The sequence below is a fragment of the Lonchura striata genome, chromosome 3 (genome assembly GCF_050655825.1).
Source record: "Lonchura striata isolate lonStrDom1 chromosome 3, ASM5065582v1, whole genome shotgun sequence".
Classification (NCBI taxonomy): Eukaryota; Metazoa; Chordata; class Aves; order Passeriformes; family Estrildidae; genus Lonchura; species Lonchura striata.
In genome coordinates this window covers 75150702-75172998 of record NC_140705.1, presented here as the reverse complement: position 1 = coordinate 75172998, position 22297 = coordinate 75150702, and the positions used below count along the sequence as shown (strand labels likewise).

Genomic DNA, 22297 nt, shown 5'->3' with positions numbered 1-22297 from the left:
TACAGGTTGTGGAGTTTTTTTTCTGCAAATCAAAGGAATGAAATATCCAAAGAATTTTTGTTTCACTCTTCTAAAGCTGGTTGCTTCTGCTTGGACATAAGTGGACATGCAGAGTTTTGTAAAGAAATAGGAATGCTCAAAGTAATACTTAGAAATATTTAGAAAATAAATGAATGAGCAGCAGAAAATCCTGTGGCAAGCCATCTTTGAACAACTACAGGTTATCTTTAAGCAACCAGAAAGGTACCAGATTTCTAGAGGAGAACATACATAATAGTAGTGTTTAAAATCTTGCAAAGGAAGAATCAAAATAGAACAGTCACCTTAGCTTGATCCATAGAAATATGGTAGCAAAAATGACAAAGCAACTGACCATGGAACATTTTGAAGAACATGAAATAGTAAATATATGTTAAAAAAGTTGGTGATCCTCCTTAAGATAACTTACCTCTTGAATAAGCCACTGACAGAAAATGCAAGAGGTGACAGCATTGGGGAGAGCCTGACATGTGACTAAAGAGACAGAAATTTATGTGGGGATGGCAATGTACAAACATTGGCTATAGAAATGAAAGTACTGGAAGCAGACTTAGGTTCTTAGAAATTCATACAACAGCAATAAAAGGCATTCAGAAGCACTCTCAGCACCAGCAGCAATACTTCAGGAATATCCACTTGTTCACATGGATATTATGAACTTGGTTGCAATAGTATGCTTATGGTCACACTGCATGTACAGGTTGAGAGCAAAATTGGGAGGGCAATTAAAGCAATCTTCTTTAGTGGTGAGTCCTGATCATATTCAATTTTGTTTTTAACATTGGTGGGCAGAACTACTACCATACAGTGTGTCATAAATGTCTGACTGGTAGGTCTGGGGATCAAAATAGAGAGCTGAAAGTACTAGGAAAAATGGCAAAACAATTTGAAACATAACACATTGAGAAGATTAGAGAACACAAAGTTTAGTAAAGATAAATGTAAAACTCTATATTTAGAAAAGGGAAGCCAAAAGAACAGGTACTTGATGGCGGTAAATCAGTCAGGCAGCAGCTGGCATAAAAACGCCTGAGGAATCACACTTAGCAAGGACTAACATGATGACAGTGCTAGCAAAAAAAGTCACAGATCTTATTCTGGTCTTGGTGATCTGATTGAAAACCAGACCATGACCTGTTTCTGGAGTTTTGTCCTCCCCTGTGTCATCCCAAGGCTTGAATTCAGTCCCTTTGTGCCCCTAACAATCTCACTCTGAAGGACAGAGCTATTCAGAGCAGTAACACCTCATGTGCTTTTGCTCCATTTGAGATAATCTGTGGGCCCTTACATTCAGTGGGGTAAGGGGGTGAAAGAAATGAGAATGGTAAAGGCAGGCTGCCATGTCAAAAAAATGAATGTAGGCAAGGAAACTTGGTATGTCACTTAAGTGACATATTTTGAGAGTGAAAATTAAGCTGAGATGAAGCTAGTGAGTGTGAGAAACAATTCAGAAAACTTGGGAATCTGTTTTGAAGGTAAGACATAATTGACTGACACAGTAACAGAGCTCTCAAAATTTCTTACTTCTATGTTCTTGCCAACTATCAAAAAAAGAAAAGTATATTTCTTTTTGGTCTAGTCTTTTTTGTTGCCTCTGATGCCTAAAAAGAGAAATTTCCACTGAAAATTATGTTTATATTGTATTTTTGTCTGTTTCTTTTAAAAAAAGAGAATGAACAAACCAGAAAAATTATATTAACATCTTCCACCTCTTGTACTTTCCCTAATCCATTTCAGGATTTTATTTCAGGAAATACAATTTACAGATGTGCCTTTGGTGTAATTTAACATTATTATTCCTACTAGTTGTTGCCCTAATATTTCCTGTTCCTAGTATTAGTTGCAGCAAAGACCATAGGTCACTCTTGTCAGTCTCCATGGAGTTCAGTAATATCAAAAGGATTTAACAGAGTACAGAGTTAATCAGTGACTTGCACCTTCACCCCTGAGTGAACAACCCTGTCCTATTTACTTATATGTTGCATAAAGCTTTTCTGCATTGTGGACAGACAACCTATTTCTCTTTGGGTAGATTTACACAGGAATATAGATATGACCCGAAACAGTGAAAGAATCATTGAAATAGTGGACAAATGTTTTTCAGAGGGTGACAAGATGGCCCCAGAAGATATGCTGTTTTCCTACAGAGGTATTTTATACCCAGCTGCAATTAGCAGCCCGCAGACTTTGGAAGCTCTGAAATCCTTTGAAGCCAGGAGCGATGATGTGATTCTAGTAGGTTATCCTAAATCAGGTAAGTGTTTTCTTGATCAGTAGTCAAATACACAGTGCTACAATCCTGAAGTTGATTATTTAATGCTGTCACTTAACAGAGCAACAATTCCTGAGAAAAGCTTATGATGACATCGGACTTCAAAGAATCATGAATTTAAGTTGTAAGGCATATCTGGAGCTCAAATAATGTAACACCCTGCTCAAAGTGGGGGAATGACCTAACATCCCAAGTTAAGTTTGGTTGCTTAAGGCCTTGTCCAGAAGGGTTTTGAAACTTTTGAGGATGGCGCTTCACCACCCATTGAAATCTTTTTCAGTGTTTTGCCATAATAGTGTTTTTGGGGGGATTGGGTTTTTCTTTGTTACTACATCAGTGCAGTCAGACATGCCCTTGTTTTGAGTCTCAATCTTCATTACTACCTGCAGTAGTGGAAGACTGCAGTGAGTGTCCCATGCCTTTTTTCTTCTATCTGCAGCCTGAGCAAACCAAGCCTTTCTATGCAGTTCATTTGCTCCAGCTCCCAGTAGTTTCATGGACATTCAACAAAACTTTCCCCAGGTTCTCAAAATCATTTGTGCTTCAGTCTAGGAACTGCACACAGTATTCCAATGGTGAACACACCAGTGCCAGCTAAAGCGGGACAATCACATCCTTTCCTTTGTATCTAAATGGAGAAAAAGACATGAATGCCTTTGATATGAAAAGACAAGGATTTTTACATATTTTCTCTCTCTTTTACTCTGGGCCTTTCAGAATCCTTGTTTGTTTTTTTTTTTTTTTTCTTTTTTCCTATTGGCATTACAGAAATATCTTAGTATGTAATTTGCAGAAAAAGAGGAAGTTGATCCTTATCACATCACCTTTGTGTGCAGACTCTAGAGCTGTACGCAAGCAGAACTGGTTTATATGTGTGAGGATCCACTTAAACACTGCAGGAGGTGTTAGTTGAAAACTGAGATTTGTCTCTCTGAACCCAGATCCTCACGCACCATATTTCTCCCAGGCTGCAGAAGCCAAGACAACTAAGTCTGGTGAAAGATGGTGTCAGGAGCATGATGGTCTGGTGGCTGACTAATGACCCTTGTGCTGCCAGTTACAGAAGCCTAGCTGGGAATTGTGAATGAGACCAAAGTGGGTCAATAATGAAGAGAGAACAGTGCTCCTAAAGAAAGCACTGTGGAAAGAAAGCAGAAACAGAAGAGAGATTACTCAGTTGGCCCAGTGCTGGGAGACACACAGCTCTTGAGTAATTTCCACAGGCAGTAGTGTGTGGTAACCAAAAAGTAGAGAAGTTGAAAGGAGTTGAAAAGAGCAATAGAGGTCTGCTTCTGCTTCTACCAATGTGACTCTGAAGCAAGCAGGGCACAGTATCTGCTCTCCACAGTATCTGCGTAACAGCTCTGCCCCTGTTGACCTTAGGCATACCCTTGTTGATTGTTAACCAGGGTGATTTACCCTCAGCTGGCAACTCACAGCTCAACTCAGTGGCCACACAGGGCCACTCCCTCTTTCACCCACAAGGCGATGGGCAAGGGAAACAGAGTGAGAGGAGTCATGGGTTGAAGTAAAGACAAATACTTAAAGCAAGATCTATGTATGTAAGCAAAGCAAAATAAGGAATTCATTCTATCTTTCTGTCAGTCAAATGTTCAGCTGTCTCCAGGGCTCCATCACCCATGGTGGTGATACGGTAAGACAAGTGCTTTAGCTCGCAGCATCTCTCTTTCCTTCTTCTTCCCTCAAATTTTATTTCTGAGCATGACTCCATATGGAATAGAATACTCCTTGGGCCAATTGGGGTCAGCTGTCCCATCTGTATCCCCTTTTAATTTCTTGTGCACCTGCAACCTACTCTCTGGCAGCTCAGTGAGAGAATCAGAGGAGGCCCTGACACTGTGTAATTACTGCCTAGCAGTAACTAAGATATCTCTGTGTTACTGACATTGTTCTCAGCAAAAATTCAACACAGAACTCTATACCAGCTACTATGGGGAAAATTAATTCCATTGCAATGAAAACCAGCACACACACTTGTTGAAAGGTTAAAGTACAACATTGAACCAAACTGGTTCACTTGAAACCAATTTGACAGGTACCATTGGCCAGATTTACATGAAAAAGAAAAATTGAATGGATGTCCTACTGGTGTCTTTATCCTTTCAGGAACCAATTGGCTTGAACAAATGGTGAAGGAGTTGGCAGATGCCAAATATACAGAAGAGGAAATGAAAGAGAGAATAAATGCTGAAAAGAAGCTAGAGACATTTCAGCGGCTAGAATTTGGGGATCCTGGGATATATGAGGTAAGCAATAACTGAAAATACTGTTCCTGCTCTTCCTACAGGTAATAATAGCTGAAAGACAATGGCTGATCTTAGAGGTAATGGAGAATTTCGAGCCTTAACAGCAGCTACAGTCTGCAGAATTAGCAAGTGTAGTATCTCTGGTGTCCCAACAAAAGGGCTGAGAAGGCATAGTGTGCTCCTGCTATAGACCCAGTAAGTTTGATTAGTAAGACCTTTTCCTAGGATGTCCTGTTTTTAGGCCTGTGTCATGTGAAATGTTGCTTGGTGGCAGAGGTTGCAGAAGCCTACACCACCAGTGCATCCCTGTAGGTTTTTGAAGTGATAAATATATCTCTGGTCTCAACTTTTCTTATAACCTATAATAACTGAACAGGCACAACTCACTGAATAAGCTACTTCTCTCTTGTCGCATTTCTTCTCACTTTCTTTAAAGAGGATGAAGCAGCTTCCTTCCAGAAGAATTATAGTAACCCATCTGAGACCTGGTATCCTGCCTCCATCCATTTTCCAAAGCAAGGCTAAGGTGAGTCTTCTCTTTGCATCATGCTGCAAAAGCTTTCCACCCTAAATTAGCTTTCTTCTGTGTGAGATATCTTTTCTGCATTTTCACCAGAGCTGGTCAATACACAACCACATTTCCAAGGTTGGAGAGACAGCTCTGTGTGCCAAGGCGGTGAACAAATATCCTCTTCCAGCAGCAGCTTTGCTGACTGTTGGTGGGCTTATTGCTGAGTGTCACTATCCTTTCAGAAAAGTGCTTCCACGTTGGTGGTAGAGAATTGAGCAAGGCAAGGAGTAACTTGCCTTTAAAACCAGGGTACCTGGGAAAAGCCCACCACAGGCTGTGGCTAAAATAATCTTAGATGGGAATTACTGCAGAGAGAAGCTAGGGTGCATCTAGAGACTGTTTGTGCCTCTTTTGTTCAGTAGATCATGAACTCATTGCTCTGGAGTGGAACTAGGTCAGAACTGTCTTGAGGAAATCAGTGACATCTTGTTTTCAGCCTGAAGCTTACATTAGCAACAAGTAATCTGCCAAAGCTCTGATTTCTTACTCAATAAAAAGAATTAGACCAGAATTGTATGGTCTGGCAAATTTTAGTGGACAAGTAAGCTTGCAGACAACACGAAGGGTGGGAGTGTTGATTTGCTGGAGGCTAGGAGGCTCTGCAGAGGGATTTAAACACAGAATGAGCGGACGCCAATTCTATGAGGTTAAATAAGGTATGTACTGGGTCCTGCAAAATGGGGGTCACAACAACCCCATATGTAGTATCTTGGCACTACTGAGGCCCTTGGAGTGTCCAGCATGCATGATCCCAAAGCTCACTGCTACCTTAGAAAGCTGGAAAATAGGCAGGATGGGTCTTTGTATGAGCTCCAGCAAACCAGGTTTACTGGTACACGAACCAGGTCCAGCACCAAACAAGGTCCAGGGATAAAGACAGGGTGCAAGCTGAGGGCACAGGGTCTTATATGGGATAGTGAGGGTGGAGCTGAGGGTCAGGGTCCAATGGATACAGGGGAAAATGGTGCCAAGGAGGGGTTAAGGGTCAGGTCAGCCAATAGGCAAATAGGGGTGGAGGAATGCAGCAAACTAGGGCAAATGAAGGGACAGAGAGAGGAAAACATTCTAGGGTCTAACCAAACATGGGCAATAGAGATTGAACTAGGGTAATTACGCCAATGGGCCAATGGGGTATCATAATTTTACATAAATCAGCATGTGCCTGCAAAGATCTATGAGAGAAACAAGCTTCTTACCCTAACCTAAGAGCCTATTCCTCTTACCTGGGACTAGTCTTCCATGGCTGGGGGATTGAAGACTTTGATGGTGGGTTTCTGGGCCTTTGTAACACTAAAGGTTGGGGGCAGAGTGGATAGAAAACTTCCCAGTGGAAAAGGACCTGGGGGTGCTGGTTGACAGTGGCTGAACATGAGCCAGAACTCTGCTTGGGTGGACAAAGCCGTGGCATCCTGGCCTGGAGCAATAATAGTGTGGTCAGCAAGACCAGGGCAGTGATTGTTCCCATGTACTTGGCACTGGTAAGTGACAGACCTTGAGTGCTGTGCCCAGTTTTAGCCTCTCACTACAAGGAGGACACTGAGGTCCTGGAGTATGTCCAGAGAAAGAAAATAGATCTGGGAGGGATTTGGAGCAGAAGTCTTAGGAGAAGCAGCTGAGGGAGCTAGGGTTTTTTAGCCTGGAGAAAAGGAGGCTCAAGTGGGACCTTGCCACTTGAAGGAAGGTTGTAGCTAGGTGGAGCTTGGGCTCTTCTCTGAGTAATGAGTGACAGGACAAAGGAAATGACCTCTAGTTGCACTGCGGGAGGTTTAAATCTGTATACGAGAAAATTTTCTTCATAGAAAGGGCTGCCGACATTAGAACTTGCTGCCAGGGAAGTGTTTGAGTTACTGTTCCTGGAGATATTTTTTAAAAAATGTAGATCTGGTACTTATGGACATAGTTTAGTGGTTGGACTTGGTGACCTAAATGATTCTGTGATTCAATGCCTTTATGTGGTATGTCAAGATGTCATCTTGATCAGTCAAAATATGTGTTTTCTTCCTCTAGATTCTTGTGCTAGTTCGGAACCCCAAGGACACGGCTGTCTCCTATTACCACTTCTGCAACAAGCTACCAGTGATGCCGTCCTTCGCCTCCTGGGATGAGTACTTTGCAGACTTCATGAATGGAAAATGTACTCTGCCCTACATCCTCTGGCATTCCTCCTAACATGAGTGGCACACACAGGGTCTTGTGCATGAGAATCCTTCTGTGACATACCAAGGCACTTACCAAGGCACTCCCAGAACAGGCACACAGGCTGTTATGGCAGAAACAGAGTACTAGAGAATCAGAGTTTTGTCTCTCACTTAGAATAAGAAAGCTTTTGCCTGACTTTTACATTCCCACAATAGAGCTTGTGGTTTGCCATATCAAGTGGACAGACTTGGGCCATGCTGCACTGATATCAGGAGAAAGGACATGTTGAGCTGGTCACCCCTTCACCATTCTAAAGCCACACTTAGCTGTCTGGGCTGACTCCTCTGATTTGGTTAAAGGCCTGTATTGGGGAGTACTCTAGACAGTTATGCCTCTTCTTTGTTTGCAGTGGCCTGGGGATCCTACTTTGACCACCTAGTGGAATGGAACAAATACATTAACAATGAGAGGATCATGACAATAAGCTATGAGGAACTCAAAGAGGTGTGGCATTTCACCCAGCTCTTCCTTGATGAGTATGCTGTGCATCCCTCCTGATATGTGTGCGTGTGGGAAAGGCAAGCCTGTCTGCCCCTTTAGAAGGGTGTGCCTGAGTTACTCATTTATGTTTGGGGCAAGCCCACTTAGGAGCAGGATAGCCTTGCCTATTTGTGAAAGGAGATTTATCTGGCAGAAGCATGGATTTTGGGAAAGAAGAAAAGGCCTTGAAACTGAAGCCAGAATGTGTAGGTTTCCTGGTTTGAAGGGTTTTCTGTTAGAGCTCTTGGAATTCCTTGGTGACATTGAGGGAGACAGCTTCCCCTGCTAGCCTTTCCACACAGTGCTGGCTCCATGCCAAAGCCACAGTATCAAATCTCTTGGTTTCACCTCTGTGCTGTGTTCCTTTGGATAGGACCCAATTCTGGGGATGAAAAAGATTGCTTCCTTCTTTGGATTTTCCCTGTGTGAGGAAGATTTTTCCAGAATTGCCAAGAAGACAAGTTTCAAAGCTATGAAAGAGAAATCCAGTGAAACTCATGGAAAGTTTGGGGACATCCTCTTCCGGAAAGGTAAGTCTCTGCAAATGGAGACCTACCTTTGGAAGGAGAACTCCAGAAGGAGTTTTGAGCATGCTACTTTGCTTATTTGTGAACTCATTGGACTGTCAAGGTGACTTTTCTTCTGTGGTACCACCTGTACAGAAAGCTTCTGCTGTTGACAGGATTTGGGGCCTATTTGTGAGAAACTTTATCAGAGTGCCAGTCTTAATGTCCTCAGTCATTGCTTTTGTGTTGCTGTCTCTTTCTGTAGCAGCCCTGGTTAGTTGGGTAGGTGAGGTGCCAAGGTGAGGGCCAGCACCGGTGAGGTTATGGGGGCAGTTATGCACCAAATCTGCCTGGGCTCTGTGTAACTCTTTGTTACTCCATGTTGTAGTGCAGCTGTTTCCTGTTGTTCAGGTGATGAGGCTGCGCATGTCACTTCATGAAAGTCACCTTTTGGAGGAGTTGTGCTAACAGGCCAAGCCCCTTGAACCTCAAGGGAATGCATTGCTCACTGCTCTGCTGGCCTCAAAGGCATTTCCTGTTAGCCACTCAGCAAGAGCTTTATATGTCTCCTCTCAATGGACATGTCAGTGGTGGTCCCAGAGATGGTCTCTCACAGGCTTGGGGCTGGGGTCAGAGCTCTGGCTGCCTTCCCGCTTTCCACAACCTCAAGTGTCTTTGGTTTCTTAGTACTGCAAACAGGGGCTTTTTAAAATCCATTTCTTTCACCACTCCTTGGAGAAAGAGGGATTTAGCCACTCTCCTCACAAAAAAAAGTTCCCCCTTCAGAGAAAATAATTCACAATGAGCTTTCCCTTGTGACAAAAACAGATTTCCTTTTTTTCTGTGTAAAAGCTTCATGAAGTCACCTTGGAAATCCCCTTCAGGGGAGGGAGTGCTTGCAGGCATCCAACCAGAAATGGTCCCTGTTTTCTGGCTACAGTCTTTGCTTCTGATCTTTGATACCTTTCCTCTCCCAAGCAATCAGACCACTCAGGGCAATTAATGTGATAGTTCCTGCCTTGTGTAGTCAATGACTCTGCACCACTGCTGCCTAGATATTATTTTCTCTCAGGAGCATCTCTCTTCAGTTTTTGGTACTTGTACACAGGGGTTGTTGGAAACTGGAGAGACGTCTTCTCTAAAGCTCAGAATGAGGAAATGTACCAGAAATTTCAAGATTCCCTAGGAGGAACAAAGATGGCAGCAAAGATAAAATATGATGTGTACTGCAAGGCCTGAAAATAAGCAGATGAATAGCATGACAGCGAATCACGTTCCAAAGGTGATTCTCCAAAGGCGGATAGTCCCCATTTTTCCTTCCCATGAGAGAAGAGAGAAACCCCTACGAGAACTACCTGGTACCTCCAAGAATTTGGTAGGTAATTCTTAGGTGTGTCCAGGGTCTAAAACTTGTGCTTTGATTGATGTAGCCAAATAAAATGTGTGTATACCTCAAATGAATGCCTGGCATCCTTTCAGACAGATGTCATGCACAGACATCATGCCATCAGTCTGGTGGCATCCCTGTCTCTGCTTCTTGGCCTGAAGTGATGAATGAGGCCCCTGCAGGTCTTGGTGAGACAGAGGGATCAACACAGAGCCTCTCCTCTGGCACAGAGTGGACTTGACATGGATATATGGTGTGGGTCTGAACCACCAGATGTCTGTGTACAGGTAGAATATGTTAGTCTGGGTTTAGATCCATCATAGCTGCCATGGTGTTGGCAGGTCAGAAAGACCTTTGACACTTTGTCAAACTTCACACATTGGTATGGCAAAGGGTGGAACTTCTCAAGCTCAAAGAGCCATGAACTATTAAGTAATGAACAGCTATATGCTTTTGGGAGTGTTTTGCTCCTGTTGGACTCTCTGGGAAGGTAAGTGGCAAGTAAGAAGAACCATGACATTCAAATGGGAGGACTGTAGGAAATAAGATACTTGATGACCCTAAGCTAAACTAGCTAAACTATGAGAGTGGCATTTATTTGACAATAAATATGCTATTCTACATAGGTATGTTCTCCACACCTCCTTGCTGATGTTGATGTCCTTGCTACATCTGTGCAGAATGTCACAACCTTGTCTCGTCACCCTTGTCACAACCAGTCTTGTAGGAAACCACAAAAGCCAAGGATGTTTCTGTCTGGCAAATGGAATTCGATTCCTTAGAAGAGGGATTCCTCTGTCATATTCCTAAGTAGATTTAACAGCAGGACTCTTACACACTGAAGTAAGATTAAATACTGAGCAAACAGAAACCACAAATGTAATTAACAAAACTGGGAAATTCTTAAGTCCCTGTCAAAGTACTGGCTGTCCCTGCACAGCTCCTTGGGACTACCCTACTCTGTCCATGGTCCAGTGCTCCATGCCAACCCCTGCTCCAGGCTCTCAGCCCCTGCTCCAGTGATGGTGCAGCAGGGTCAGGCTTCAGCTCATCACAGTCTGCCCTGACTAGTCACTGGCCCTGCCAAGCTGGACCCATCCACAGATCCACATCCTGGCCAATCCTCAGCCCATCTCCTTCCCCAGGAGAGTGTCCAATGCCTGGGCTGGGGCTGCCCAAGTGCAGGTGGCTGTGCACCTGGCTGGACAGTGGGATGTGCTCTGGCTGCCATGTCCTGCATCCCCTGTGTGACAGGGATAATGGGAAGTGATGCAAATTCAACTCTGAAGGGCCACTCAAAGCCTGCTTCCCAGGCAGATTTTCTAAATGTGTGTGCAAGAGCTGCACATGTTAAAAAGCTCTGCATGGAGAGGTATGTTTTTTTGAACCTGATGATTCTGGGTTTGTTAAGTTTCCATTTCCAGAAGAGTAGGACTTTTTCTTATTCTGGGCTTCCATGGATGAAAAGAAGCAAGTGACCATGACATGTAATTTTTGGAACTAGCAACATTTTTACCTGTTACATAGTACAGACCCTATACAATTTACTATATGGTGATAGCAAAAGCTATCTAGACAACAGAAAACACTGTGTAATCTCAATGTCTGCAAGGAGTTGAACAAGGAGTTAAAGAAGGAAACAAGCCTGATCAGAAATGGAAAAAATTACTGAAATATTCAAAAGGCATTTATTAAGATTAAGAGGTGACCACCTAAGGTCTGTTGGTTTGGCTTTTTATTCTGCAAAGACTTTTTGCAGCCTAAGCACCCTTAGCAGTCCAGAAACTTTGGAAACTCTGAAGTTCTTGTAAACCAGAAGCGATGATGTGATTCTCAGCATCTTTCCTAAAATGGATGTCTTTCTTACTTGATGAAGTGTCCATTGCTGCAGTACAGAATTGCGTGGCTGCACATAACAGAGCAGCAATGCCCATGATGAATTCAGATTTCTGTGGAGGAGCAGGAACAGGAGTTGCTCCCTGGAGGAAGTCAGAGGGTGCTTCCATAGGCGTTCTTTATTGCAGGATGTAGATAATTTCTTGGTGCTGGGTGGAGCTACAAGCTCACCTGCCGCCCAGACTCTTGGACCTTTTTCCTCTCCCCATGCCTTTCAGTCCCAGCATTTGGGTTTACTGGTTGCCCTCACATTTTCTCCAAATCACTTAAAGAAACAACCAACCATTTGAGGGAAAAAAAAAAAAAAAAAAGAGTTGATATTTGAGCTAGAAAACATCTCTGGAATACATCTTCTTAAATGCTCCACTTGAATTATTTTTTTTTCAAACAGAAAAGGTATAAAATTGTCTTATGTAAATATTGTAGGCAATTTAGTGATAATTAGATGTCTGGGTTGTAGCATCTCAGATTTCCAACCAGTCTTTAAAAAAATGTATTAGATAATGCTTTATGTGTCTTATTTTAAATATAATATGGTCAAAGTTCAACTCACTTAGATAATGTAGTGGTGAATTATGAGTAAGTTGAGAGGGGTGCAGCCAAACTTTCAGGTCTACAGAGGGAAAGGACTTTTGGCTTCCAAACAATATTTTTCACAGAAACAGAAATTATAGCAATATGACTTGGGGAGATGAGCTCAGACTCTCTTGATGATTAAAAGGCTGAAACTGAATTTGGTTGTTAAGAGACAAGGTAATGGCTGCACAGAAACTCTTCTGAGAACTAGTGAAAGCCTTGCATGGAGCCGAAATAATTCTAGTCTGTAAAGACTATTATTTTTGACTGATTCCTGCAATTAAAAAAAAAAAATTCAGAAATTGATCCACTGTATTTTCTTTTCACAGTTGTCATTCCAGGCTGTTTTGGATTTACTTCAGAAATACAGCCTTTGCTGATTTGTGCAATCTTATGGTTTCTCACCCGATGTTACCCTTAAAAGATTTCCTTCTTCTGACCTCTCAGTCTATGTATGCTTATGAGTGTACAAGCTGGAAACATTGTTTGTAATGAAAGTCCCTTCCTAAGGCACACAGTTTTAAATATTTTTCTTTGTTTTATTTATTTTAATCTATAGTTCATGGAACTATCTTTTTCTAGTAAAATGCTTACTTTGTATTTGTTTCCAGTCCTGTTAAAGAGAATGAAAAAATTATCTTTCAGAAGGTAATTCAGTCTCATGTCTTGCCCCGCTTGTGCCTTTTCAAAGTAAGGCTAAATCTTTTTGATTTGATCTGAAACTATATAGCATTTTCATACAGATTAGTTTTTAATTTCTGTGTAAAATATCTTTTCTGAGACTGTATGGAGGATTTAAAGGAATGATTATACATTTCTGAATGTGAAGTGATAAAGTGCCATTTAAAAAGACTAAGGACACACATTCTTTTTCAGTTGTGGCTCCATAGGCTACTGTTGCCTTCCCTCATCCCTGCTAAAAGACAAATGTTCCCTCAAATTTCCATGCGGAGCTGCTCCCTAGCCTCTTTTATCCCAAGTAATCCAGACTAGGATACCTTTAAACTAACAGTGAAACAATCTTCAGCTGCCCAAAGTTTAGAGGTGATCCTAACTAGAACTTTTTTTTTACAGTGGACAGACCATAATCACTGAGAGGACTGTAAATTTCTAAACGCTACGTTTAAGTTTAGCTAAACTCAGACAGCCAATGTTTAAAATATATAAACTCAGTTTCTTCTGAGTGACCATAAAAATATAACAGATCTTTCTCTTCACATTCTTTGTCTCAGTCCAGCAAGATTTTGTGGCATTTTGGGTTGCAGCAGGCCCCACACAGGCTGAATATTCCCGCGAAATCTGAGCTCATGGCTGCCCCAAAGGCTAGGCTTACTTCCCGGTTCTGGCTGCAGTTGTCTGCTCCTTTTTTGTATAAGCTCTTCTGTTTGTTAGACACCCCCAGCTTTCTGAAACAGCAGAAAACACTCACTTTTGGTGGCAGCAAGCTGTCTGATTGACCCAGCTGTCTTGCACAACCTCACCCTTGGTGTCTCTGGGTCACTAAGAAAGAATTTTTTGCTTCAAAGACTTGGCTCTGTCATTCTCTGCTTCTTTCAGGCGTCTGCTAATATGTGCCCTCGCTGCAGGCTTCCTCCCCACTGGGTCATGCCCTCGTGCTCCAGAAGACTTTCCCCTTCAGCCAAGGCAGGGCAGGCACAGAAAGGCAGAAGGGCAACCCCCTGGCTGGCCACTGAAAGGGAACGGGGCAGACACAGCATTCTGTGCATGCACTGATATTTAGCATCCCTCTCCCTCATACCCAGACAGGGACAGCAGTGGGTATAGATAAGCTGGAAGTCACAGTCTTTTGGGTTGGGGGTGGGAATTGTACTTCTTTCTGTGAGCAGAACTTTGGACCTCAATTCAGTGGTGATAATTTCAGGTTTATTCTATTCCCTCTGGTTGTTTTACCAAGAAAGTAATTCCTTATATGAAAAATAGAGATTTTATATATTTTCTGTCCAGAAACAGCTTACTAAGAAAGGTGTGCATTCATTATTTTTTAAAACAATATCGAAAATTAAAAAAATGTTAAACATATATATTTTCTGAGTATTTACCATCTTTTTCTTAGCCACTCAATTGCATACTTAGAAGTTTTTCTCATGTTAGATCCAGGACATCAAAGATAAAGCCATTTATTTTAACTTTTACGTGTCCTAAGTCCTTCGTGTCTTTGTGAATGAGAAAGGTACTTGACATTCTCTAGAAAGATGTTCTGATTATCAGAGTGTACATGTGAAAATAGTTGTAGCCAAAGTGAGCCTAACTTTTTGGCAATAAACAGAAAATCAGAATTTGAACTTTTGCTTGGCAGAAACTGCATTTTCTGATACTGTGTTATTTGGGTCTTTCCACCAGAAAAGTACTCATAAACCTTAGCCCTGAATTCCCCCACTCTTGAAATAATTGCCATGTATTATTTTTAAGGTTCCAAAGACACACATGTGGTTCTGCATTGAACCTTTCCTAGCAAGAGACTGAACCAGTGGCTGATGACAGGGGTTCGTTCTATGCATTTGGCTTCTCTCCAGCTAATGCACATTGGCTGCTGCAGTTAAAACGTGATGAGGGAAGCATGGAGGGAGGCCATTGTATCCTCTTCAGTGATTCCCATGTGCTTTCCTACCTACTTCCAACTTTCTGATGGCTGATAAGAACCAGATGTGGGGTGCTTGAGCAATGTTCATTTATAAGAGAGCTTCTCTGTCTCGAATCCTAAGGAAAAGGAAAGGATGGCCTGAAACATATGGGCAGGTTGGATATAATCCTCAGACTTCCTGCTGGACAGTGTTTTCTAGGCCTTATTTTTTTTTGAAGACATGTAATTGTTTATAAACTGTGCAAAGCACAACATTAGAATAATCAGACCAGTGTTATTGCCTGAAGATTTGCTTACATTAATAGAAATAAAAATCACAAAAATATGTTTGTTATGTATGATTCAATAAGAGTTTATTAAAGTCATCAGAAGAAAAATTTTCACCAAGACTCTATGCATCAGTATGGACAGTTTCATTCATTCTCCTTACTTGCAAAAAATATTAATTACTGATTTTTGAAGCTTTGCTGTTGCTATTTGTAAATATTAAAAAAAAAGATATGTTGAGTACTACAATCTGCACTAAATGGAGCAGTAAAATGTTTGAGTGGCAATTTTTTTGAGGGGAGAAGGGTATAACATGACAGTGAGAAATACTGTTATCATGAAAAAACTCATGTTCAAAAATACAGAGATCAAAGGTTTGAGAGGACATAACTTTAGAGACATAGATGATGTTCATTATACCACAGACACGCATGCTGAAATAGTTGAAGAATTCATTCAGAAGGTTCTTCCAGGACTGAAACCTAATAAAGCACCTCTGATTATCCTGCTAATATAGAAAATCTTTCTTTCATCTTAGTCCTCCATAGACAGTTTACTGTAAAGAAAGTTAAATGCAACCCAGGACCTGGGAACAAGTCAAAATTCAATCTGTTATTTGTCCCAGCTAGCTCTGGATATGATGCTTCATTGCTCTTCTGTTTCTTAATCCTTGCTTCATAGTCCATGTTCCCCAGGTGAATATAAATCTAAAGTTATGAAAGGAAGGTAGTGTGAAGAAGAAACCCTTTCTTCTGTACCTAACACATCTATGCTTTCATTGCTGCTAAATATTTTTTCTCTTCAGCACTGACTTGGGAATTGACTTGCCTGTGCATTTGAGTGAAATAAATATTTCAGTGATCAATATCTAAAGTCAGTATCTAAGCTATGAGGAATCAGAAAAGGTGGGGTTAATGCTATTGAAAGTAAAACATAATTCAACTTTTAGTCAGAGTAGTACTGAAATAATGTACTGCAGGTCGTAATGACCCATTAAGATCACCTCAACAATGCTTCAAAACAGAAATGGTCAGGAAACTGCTCTTCCTGCAAGTGACATTAAAATAATGCATATTTATGTAATATAGTTACTGGCTGCTATTGAAACCTGAAATATTAAAACATAGTTTTGAAAAAAAAAAAAAAAGGAAAATTTTGCATAAAATTTCTATTAGTCAAAAAGCCTGTTTTTTGGAAAATATTTTGGCAGAAGCTCTTAACATATATGTTGAAATGCTTTTAGAAACACTCAAAATTTGGTTTGGATATGACATAATTCTAATTAAATTCTTTGGCAAAGGAGCAATTTTTCCAACTTCAATCAAAGAATGTACTAAAGAAGATGGGCTTCAAAAATAAAAGCACATTGTATTACAAATCATGTGTCAGTGCTCTCCATAATGATTCATGGCATACAAAGTACACACATCTACACATCCCCAGTCTGTTGACAGAATCAGGACAGGTCTTAGAGGTTCACTTTCTTTCCTAAATTGTCTGGAATATGTTGGCTCTGTATGAATCATCAGTGACCTAATTTTCAAAATTACAAATTATTTATTTTCTACCCATTTTACACATATCAGTAGATGGTGATACCATGAAATAGCTCTTAAAATCAGACTAGCTGATCTATCTTATGTAAAAATACATAAGGTGTTTTGGAAAGAAATTTTGCCCAATATGGCATTATTTTTTAAAAAATAATCAACATATTGTCATGAGATTTAAATTACAAGACTGAAATGAAGAGTTAACTATAAAGTATGGATCCTATAGATGGAATTGAAAATTGCATTGCAATAACATGAAATATTATGCATCTAGAAAAGCTTTTAACTACTGCTTGCATGTGTTTTCTCTTATTTGCCTTACTAAAAATGTCTTCTAACTGTCTTCAAAAAGTCTGAAGTACATGGGCATGTTGGGAATGCTACACCATCATCAGACATTCTGCTTCCTTGTTCAGTCTCTCCCTGTCCACTGGGATCAGTTCCCTGAGAAACACATTTTTGGCTCATGGCTCTGTATCTTCCCAGAACACTTATTCTTACAAATACAGAATCATAAACTGTGTCAGTGAATATACCAGAGTTTCCTGAAAGATATTGGTAGTCCAGTGTTTCCCACTTGCATAATTTTGTACAGACAGTATAGCTTTGCATGAAGAGAAACCTCTGCCCACTGCTCCCCTTCCTATTCTGCCTCTCAGATTTTCTCAGTGGAGCCAGGACCCAAAGCCTTTTCACAGCAAGCCCACTAAAGGAAAATTGTAAAGCCTACAGTTACAGTGCTGGAACACTGCCAAAGGTACAGACAAAATATAATTCTGTATACATTCTGAATCACTATCAGATGCTGGGAATGAGAAGGGTAGCTGAATTCCTTGGGTCTCCTTGACTAGTTAAAATTGAAGCATCTGCCAAGAAGACCAGTTTCCAAGCTATGAAAGAGAAACCCTCAGAATCCCAAAAACATTTGGGAATAATTTTTCAGAAAGGGTGAGCTGATAATTTTTGTAGGCAGCAGTAAAAAATTCTATTCTAGTTCTTAATACTAATAATATCTCTCACAAACATATAGCTCTTACTATATAGAAAAATATGTGGATGCATTTACAGAATAATACCAAGAATCATTGAGCTTACCTAGGCTCAGTTACCTGGTATCCTGGTATCTTCCTAATGGAGAGAGGTAAGTGCTTGCAGCAGAAAGTTCATTTATTGCTAGATGTGAGTCTTGGAGCATTATCTTGTGAGGGTACTCTTCCCTAAGACTGCTTTGTCCCCTGAGAAAATCTCATCCAAAAATACAATATATTTACCACTTATACAGAAGTAATCTATTGAAGAGTTATGTTATAGGAAAATGGGCCATATTTAAAAAAAAATGTTATGAATCATATCTTGTCAGCTGAGGAATACAATTCAGTTACTGCACACTCCTCATGATACCAATTCTAGGTTTCCCTCACCAAGGCCATGCAAAAGTGAACTGCTCTATTTGACCTTGGTGAAATGAGTTGGATTCTTACAATTTTGTGTACTGGTTCATACAACACAATGTTTCTGTGAAGAAAAAAATAATCAGTTGGATTTTCGTATTCTGTTGAGAAATTCCATTAACTCCATGAATGTTATGATTGCTTTTAGATGAAGCTGCATGTGACTTACTGGATAAGAAGAAATACTTAATATCTTGAATTGTGTTTAAGCAAGAATTAAAGTACACAAGTGTAATATTTTTCATCCTGTAAACCACAGATCAGGTGCTGCCTCAGGTGCTCCAGAGGTGAAACAACTCAGTTTTTGTCTTAAAGCTTTCTATACTCCCAAACTCTGCTTCAATACATAACCAAGAACTTTTCTATCTTAACAGCCTCAGGGGCTTCTTGCAATCATGTACAGCCCATTTGAACTCCATAGTTAGATACCATCTTTCCCTCATACTCAGAAATTTTGGAATATGAGCCTCCATCTAGACCTCTCCAGATGGAAACATCTAAAAATGCTAATAATTTTTACAAACCTTTTGCAAAGTATGTAGTTTTGATTCACCAGAACAGCATTCGCTACAATAAAATACTTGCTAATACTGATCTGCCTAAAGAAGCCCAGAAGAACAATCTTGGTTTTACTAAAATTACTTATTTAGCCTGTCACTTTTAAAATGCTTTCTTCACCTCAGAATTGGTTGGAGGCTGAAAGGCTCAACACAGCTCTTCTGGTAATTGCAACCTGAGTCAAAATTCTTGGAACTGGACTGAGGAGAAATGTGCCAGCCTAGGCAGCAAAATCTTCTGGTGGCCTTAAGGGAAACATTGGCAGGAGACTAGGGCACTGTGGGGAAGACATTTAAAAACTGAAGACATATGAAATAGTGCATATGTGTTGGTTAATATAGCACAGCATAGTTACATCTCTGGAAAAAATATTCAAGAATTAAAAAAAAAAAAAAAAAAGAAATTCTCATTTCTAACAGTTTATTTTCCCTGAAGTTAAAAGTTAAAAAGGGAACTTTTTAACTTAAAAGTTCCACAGAAACTTAATTTGAATGCCACTTATGAAAGCCAGACTATGTTTTACACAGAATTATGTCTGAACACAATTTTTCAGATGCTCCTTGTCTGGCATGCTGGGAAGGGCTGAGCAGTTCCAGTTTCATCCCATTTAAAGATTATCTGAGCAACATGCCCTTGGGGAAGCATTATAAGCCCTCTCTATAGTTACTGGAAATCAATAAATCCCCCTGAGTATAAAAGAGTGAGTTTGATTTTATATGGGTTGAATCAACTTTTAGTCTCCCCTGACACTGCAGCAAGTTTTTGTTGGTGGTGTAACTAAGCTTACCAGATGAAAGTTTTCATGGTATTAATAAATCCACTTATTAGCAAGGATGGATAGAATATGTAGGCAATGCAGTTCTCATTTTATCCCAGTTTTAAGAGATGGTAATAGTCACTGAATATAGAAGGTGTACTAAAAGGATTCCATAAACTGAACCAGAGACTCATAGGAGTTACTGAAAAAACAGAATAAAATACTCTATGGAGTCTTCAGTTGTTTTTTTAAAAAGTCAGCTCTATTGAGTTCTGTAGCAATAACAGAATTTCCTATTAAATGCTTGCAGAAAAAAAAAAAATAGGACATTCTTAAGTTAGAGAAAACACACACAAAAAAAAAAGTAAAAGAGCTGTGCTGTGCACATAAAACTCCCATCAGCACTGATGGTAAGGAAGACACAAGCACACTGTGGAAACAAGCCCACTGAAATGGCCAAGATTCCAGTCGGGCGATAGTGATTCCAGCAAGTGTGACTCTTGTTCTACCCTACCAACAGGCAAAACTTATTTGTGTCTTAGAGACTGGCATTACTTTCAAAAGGGAAAGACAAAAACCTTGGGTGTCGCTACCAGATTCTTTGTGAACCTGGTGGCACTTTGATTTCATCGAGGACTTGCTTTCTCTGAGCTGTGGCAGAAGCAATATAACCTGCACATCTGCCAGTGCTTTTAGGAGACATCCTGTGCTCCTGAGTTGTTCGCTGCAATGTTTGAAGAAGCGCACCAGATGGCTGAAGTGTTTGACTGCTTTCCTTTCCAGAGCTGGGCTGGCAGGAGCGGGAGTGCGGAGCCCTCTGTGCCCTCTGCCATGGGCCAGCTGTGTTTAGGTGATGTGATGGGGCTGGTGGGGTGGTTTTGCATGGACAGACCTCTTCCAGCCTGGCACTCTGAGTTGCTTCTCTACTGGAGACCCGTTCTCCTCATCCTCGTGACTAAACTCAAACCAGATGATACCTCCCAAAGTGAACAAACGTTTTTTTCTTCATTTAGTGCAAGAGTAATGCATACAAAATGTTAAAAATGCAAAATACAAGAAGTGGTGTGATAAATGTGGTTCTGTGGCAAGGGAGTCACACATCTATGAAAAGACTTGTTAGATATATCTTGATAAACAAGTAGCTTTAAATAGCTGTACCAGAAAACAATGAAATAAGCAGTACAGTTTCCCTTTGAAGTTTTGACAAGGGTAGCAATCACAGATTGTACTATTTTTACTAACCTCACTAAGTACTTACATGCCTTTTTTTCAATCTTTTTTTTCCAAGACAGATGCTAGCAGTCAGCATAGCTACTCACACATTTGAGTACTCTGCAAAAAGAAATGTTGGAAAGGCTTTTGGATATATTCAATCATTGTCTTACACTTCACAGTGCAACATGTGGGCAGGATTTTCTGTGCAAAAAGGACTGAGAATATTCTTCTGTGCTATTATTGTCACTAAGAAAAACTGATTCTGCTGGCAATGGAAAATGTTAAATTTCAATCATGGTGGATCTGATTTTTCAATCCCAGAGTGGAGGGCATATGTGAGAAAATATTGTGTCCATATCTGATTATCATATATAGCATTAGATAACAGAAAATGTAGTGCTTTATAAGTCTAAAATGCCTAAAAAAGGTTTTTCTAGGGGTGAAACCAGTTTTATCGAGTCACTCTTGTGTCCTTGGCAGCTGGTAACTTTCACCTCATGGATGAAGCCTGCCATTTGTACAGCTCGTTCAGCCAAGAGCTGAAAAAGTACATCATGGATGTTATTTCATCTCCGGATGTTCTGTGTGACAAGTCTGTGCCACAGCTCACATGAAGCCCTTTGAGGCCAAAGCAGGACAATCTAAAAGAATGCTGCCAATTGAATGAAAAGTGTTCAATGTATTTTACACAGATTTGAACATCTGTGGTAGTCAAGGAAGATTTCATGGAGTTGTATTAATCATAGAATCATAAAATCACTAAGGCTGGAACTTGTACTTAGCTTCACAATATTGATGAATTTTTATACATGGTTTATGGCTAGGGAGATTGACACAGAAAAGATAAGCACTTAGCCCTTGGGAAACAATAATATTTTATGCTCTAGAGGGAAGCAGAACTCAAGCAAATGAAGCAGTAAACCATATTCCATAACACCATTTTGTGGAACTACTGTTTCTAATTTGGAGGAGATGGCAAACAGCAGTTTAAGGTTTCAAAGAGGTGTTTTGCTTTACAGCAATAAAAAGAGACGGGAAACACATTTCTTCTCAGATCTTCTTCTTGTAGGTATCTAGCAGAAATTCACAATTCCAATAACAAAAAGCATAAAATCATGTAATTAATTATTCATGCTTCTTAAAGAAGGAGATTGTTTTAGACTGCATCCTTCTTTTTAAAAAGGTATTGTATATTTTGCCTTCCAATTTTGATCTTGTATGATACAATTAAAAATATTTTTAGTTCTCTTGCACAGCCACTGAAAACATTGCTATTGTTGAGAATGACAGCTGAATTCCCTTTCAGAAAGGAATTAGGGTTTTCTGGAAAAGCCAACTTTTGCTTCCCTTGGTTAGCAGAATAAAGTTTTAAAACATCCCTATGAAGAGATAGGGATACATGGACAACATGGAAAGTAAACAGGATCTTCCTGCTGCTTTCAGATCACAGGGCTGTAAATATTTCCTGCTGGGATGGTCAGTGCAGGTGTCGGGGTTCTGGTTTGCTGGCTGGCCAAGCTGGAAAGACCTTCCATGTACACAGCAGTTCCTCCTGGTCCTGGCAGACACTGCAATGTTCAGGGGGCACTGATGGCTGGAAGAAAATATTCCCTCTGACAGGTCCTGGGGACCCCATTCAAGACATCCTAGATTTTGCAGTACCACCATTTAGATGTAGTTTACAAGACTTTGGTGAAGTAA

At 40.4% G+C, this 22297-nt stretch overlaps 1 protein-coding gene across 4 annotated transcripts in view; it reads left to right on the top strand.

Moving 5' to 3' along the window:
- Nucleotides 1-1938: 1938 nt before the first annotated feature.
- The window catches only part of LOC110477941 (sulfotransferase 6B1-like), a 34394-nt gene continuing 14035 nt past the window's right edge, over nucleotides 1939-22297 (top strand). The window contains exons 1-7 of one of the 4 annotated variants that reach the window (XM_085575479.1): nucleotides 1939-2293; nucleotides 4439-4578; nucleotides 5015-5104; nucleotides 7157-7283; nucleotides 7698-7792; nucleotides 8202-8358; nucleotides 9814-16440. In XM_085575479.1, coding sequence (XP_085431605.1) covers nucleotides 2092-2293; nucleotides 4439-4578; nucleotides 5015-5104; nucleotides 7157-7283; nucleotides 7698-7792; nucleotides 8202-8358; nucleotides 9814-9962 — 960 coding nt within the window. In that variant the 5' untranslated portion in view covers nucleotides 1939-2091 and the 3' untranslated portion in view covers nucleotides 9963-16440. Of the gene's footprint in view, nucleotides 2294-4438; nucleotides 4579-5014; nucleotides 5105-7156; nucleotides 7284-7697; nucleotides 7793-8201; nucleotides 8359-9442; nucleotides 9792-9813; nucleotides 16441-22297 lie in introns of those variants that run through there. The other 3 variants (XM_021544198.2, XM_021544199.2, XM_021544200.2) reach the window with 3 other exon arrangements.